Raw genomic sequence first — 3289 nt, forward strand, 5'->3', positions numbered from 1 at the left:
AACCGGCTCTGACCATAATAGAGGCAAGCCTTCCACCGAATATGAAAATGTTCCTAAACAAGATGGAATAGACATACTAAAGCAAACAACTCTGGAAGAATTAAATGAAGAGCAAAATAATGGTTCCGCTTACGAACATATTGAAAACGAAGACTACATTGTAGAAAAAGAAAACATGGAGGGATTCACTCTTGAATCTCCGCAGTCTTTGTTTGAAATAAAAGCGGAGAGAATCGACGAAAAAGCCGAAGGAAAGTTATTTTACGACTCCGAGAAATTCAAAAAGCCTCCTGAAATCGTTTACCCAGAGGAATATCCCGAAGAATTCATTTACATTAACAGTCCTCCTCTGTTGATTATAACTTCAACGGTGTATACCAGTGTTCCAGATGTTATGTTTGTGACCACCCAGACTACGAACTTGGGTCTCAGCTACGACTATTTGACTGAAGAGTACAAAGGAGACAAAATGGAGAAGAAAATGAGTGAAGCCAAGCAGAAAAATTTGAAAAGTGATGATGTAGAAAACCGTGAAGACACAGAGAAATCAAATGTAACGTTTACAAAGGAAGAAAACGATGGCAGTCAAAAATCTTCCAAAATCAAAAATTTCAAAGATCTTTTACGAAATGCAACTTCACTCACAAATGAAACAGCTGAGAATGATGAATATCTAAATAAGTCTGGTAAAAATAGTACAACCAAATCAGAATTGAACACAATATTTGCTCTGAAAAACAACACCAATCAGACAAAGGAAGAAAATGATGGCAGTCAAAAATCTTCCAAAATCAAAAATTTCAAAGATCTTTTACCAAATGCAACTTCACTCACAAATAAAACAGCTGAGGATGATGAATATCTAAATAAGTCTGGTAAAAATAGTACAACCAAATCAGAATTGAACACAATATTTGCTCTGAAAAACAACACCAATCCTTCAAACTCAGTTATGAAAATTCCAAGGAAAAGGAAAAGAGAAAATCAAAAACTACTTCGTAACATCGAACTACCACACGAAACCGAGTGATGAATATCTAAATAAGTCTGGTAAAAATAGTACAACCAAATCAGAATTGAACACAATATTTGCTATGAAAAACAATACCAACCCTTCAAACTCAGTTATGAAAATTCCAAGGAAAAGGAAAAGAGAAAATCAAAAACTACTTCGTAACATCGAACTACCACACGAAACCGATTCAAACTCAGTTATGAAAATTCCAAGGAAAAGGAAAAGAGAAAATCAAAAACTACTTCGTAACATGGAACTACCACACGAAACCGAAAGAATCCCACTAAGGACACACTCAGAAGGGTTAACAAATCCTATTAGACGAACTGATGCACGTCAATTAAACGCGGAAGCGGTGGAAGAAGAAAAGGATGCTGAGTGGATAATTCCAGTAACACGAAACCGAAAGAATCCCACTAAGGACACACTCAGAAGCGTTGACAAATCCTATTAGACGAACTGATGCACGTCAATTAAACGCGGAAGCGGTGGAAGAAGAAAAGGATGCTGAGTGGATAATTCCAGTAAGACCAACTAAAAGATTTCACCTAATTGATGACAAAATGGCAACAGAAGACGCGGATGCTGAATGGATTGTACCTCAAGACAAAAGACCAGATAGACCACAAGGCAGACAAGTTCCAGTCTGGATGGATGACTCTGTTGGTAGACAAGGTCCCGTTGTAGAAGAGAAAGACGCAGAGTGGATCATCCCACAAGTAAAAACAACTGAAGGCGTCAACAGAAGAACAACAACCGAGAATAATGACGCTGAATGGATTCTACCACAAAGTCCGCAAAATACAAAATGCGGATGCTGAATGGATTGTACCTCAAGACCAAAGACCAGATAGACCACAAGGCAGACAAGTTCCAGTCTGGATGGATGACTCTGTTGGTAAACAAGGTCCCGTTGTAGAAGAGAAAGACGCAGAGTGGATCATTCCACAAGTAAAAACAAAAACAACTGAAGGCGTCAACAGAAGAACAACAACCGAGAATAATGACGCTGAATGGATTCTACCACAAAGTCCGCAAAATACAAAAAATGGAAGAAAACTTCCACAAGAAAATCAAGATGCAGAGTGGATTACACCGCACCCTCAACGAACGGATTCCAGACATGGACGGATTCTACCAGAAGACTCAAAAACTGGGCGAAAAACTCCACAAAATCAAGATGCAGAGTGGATCACACCTGTACCTCAAGGATCAAGGAGACATGGGGGATCTCCAAACAATGGAAGGCTGATCCCTGTGCTAGAGACTGATGCAGAATGGATAACGACTACCAGAAATACCAAGTCATAGCAGAAGACCATTACTGACATTTTGCTTGCTGACCATTTGAACTATACGAACAATACTCCAGCCTTGAGGGCAGTAAATTTGCGGAGGCCATAGATAGGCAAGATCAATTTGCTAAAACAATAATGATAAGATCAATGTAGGCAAAATTTGAGTAGCCATATTATTCCCAACATATTAAGAATTCCAGACATGGACAAATTCTACCTAAAGACTCAAAAACTGGACGAGAAACTCCACAAAATCAAGATGCTGAATGGATTACACCTGTACCTCAAGGATCAAGGAGACATGGGGGATCTCCAAACAATGGAAGGCTGATCCCTGTGCTAGAGACTGATGCAGAATGGATAACGACTACCAGAAATACCAAGTCATAGCAGAAGACCATTACTGACATTTTGCTTGCTGACCATTTGAACTAGACGAACAATACTCCAGCCTTGAGGGCAGTAAATTTGCGGAAGTCATAGATAGGCAAGATCAATTTGCTAAAACAATAATGATAAGATCAATGTAGGCAAAATTTGAGTAGCCATATTATTCCCAACATATTTGTAGGTTCACCCAACACATTACGTGATAGAACTAGAAATATTGTATATTTATTTGTTCTGTTGAATAACATTTATTCATCTATTAATAAATCATTTTATCCGTGCAATAAATCTTTTTGTGGCATTTATCTACCAAAAATATGCCATAAACATGTATCTACTTTTCGTTATTCAATAGTCATATTACGAGTACCTATCTATGTACACATACATATTATTTATTATTTACAATATTATCTGTAGGGTAAAAGAGAGGGAGATGTTTGACAAAGAAGTGCACAATATTATCTGTAGTGTAAAAGAGAGGGAGATGTTTGACAAAGAAGTGCACTTTGAAAGTTGCACCCAGCTGTGATTGGACAAAAAGTTCAATTTGTCAAACTTCTTGACTTCCTATTGGAACAAATCT

General features: G+C 37.8%; 1 protein-coding gene across 3 annotated transcripts; it reads left to right on the forward strand.

Annotated features, from left to right (window-relative positions):
- The first annotated feature begins 1415 nt into the window (after window positions 1-1415).
- Window positions 1416-2875, forward strand: LOC103522278. 3 transcript variants are annotated; one of them, XM_017448992.2, is made up of 3 exons: window positions 1416-1816; window positions 2055-2227; window positions 2503-2875. In XM_017448992.2, exons 1-3 carry the CDS (start codon window positions 1781-1783, stop codon window positions 2642-2644), a joined length of 351 nt encoding a protein of 116 aa, XP_017304481.1. In that variant the 5' UTR covers window positions 1416-1780; the 3' UTR covers window positions 2645-2875. The 3 variants fall into 3 exon arrangements, with proteins under 3 accessions (XP_017304481.1, XP_017304480.1, XP_017304482.1); XM_017448991.2 differs by having other exon boundaries at window positions 1416-1801; window positions 2040-2227; XM_017448993.2 differs by lacking the exon at window positions 1416-1816 and having other exon boundaries at window positions 1827-2227.
- The last annotated feature ends 414 nt before the right edge of the window (window positions 2876-3289 follow it).

This window comes from Diaphorina citri, unplaced genomic scaffold, assembly GCF_000475195.1.
Source record: "Diaphorina citri unplaced genomic scaffold, Diaci psyllid genome assembly version 1.1 scaffold7732, whole genome shotgun sequence".
Lineage (NCBI taxonomy): Eukaryota > Metazoa > Arthropoda > Insecta > Hemiptera > Psyllidae > Diaphorina > Diaphorina citri.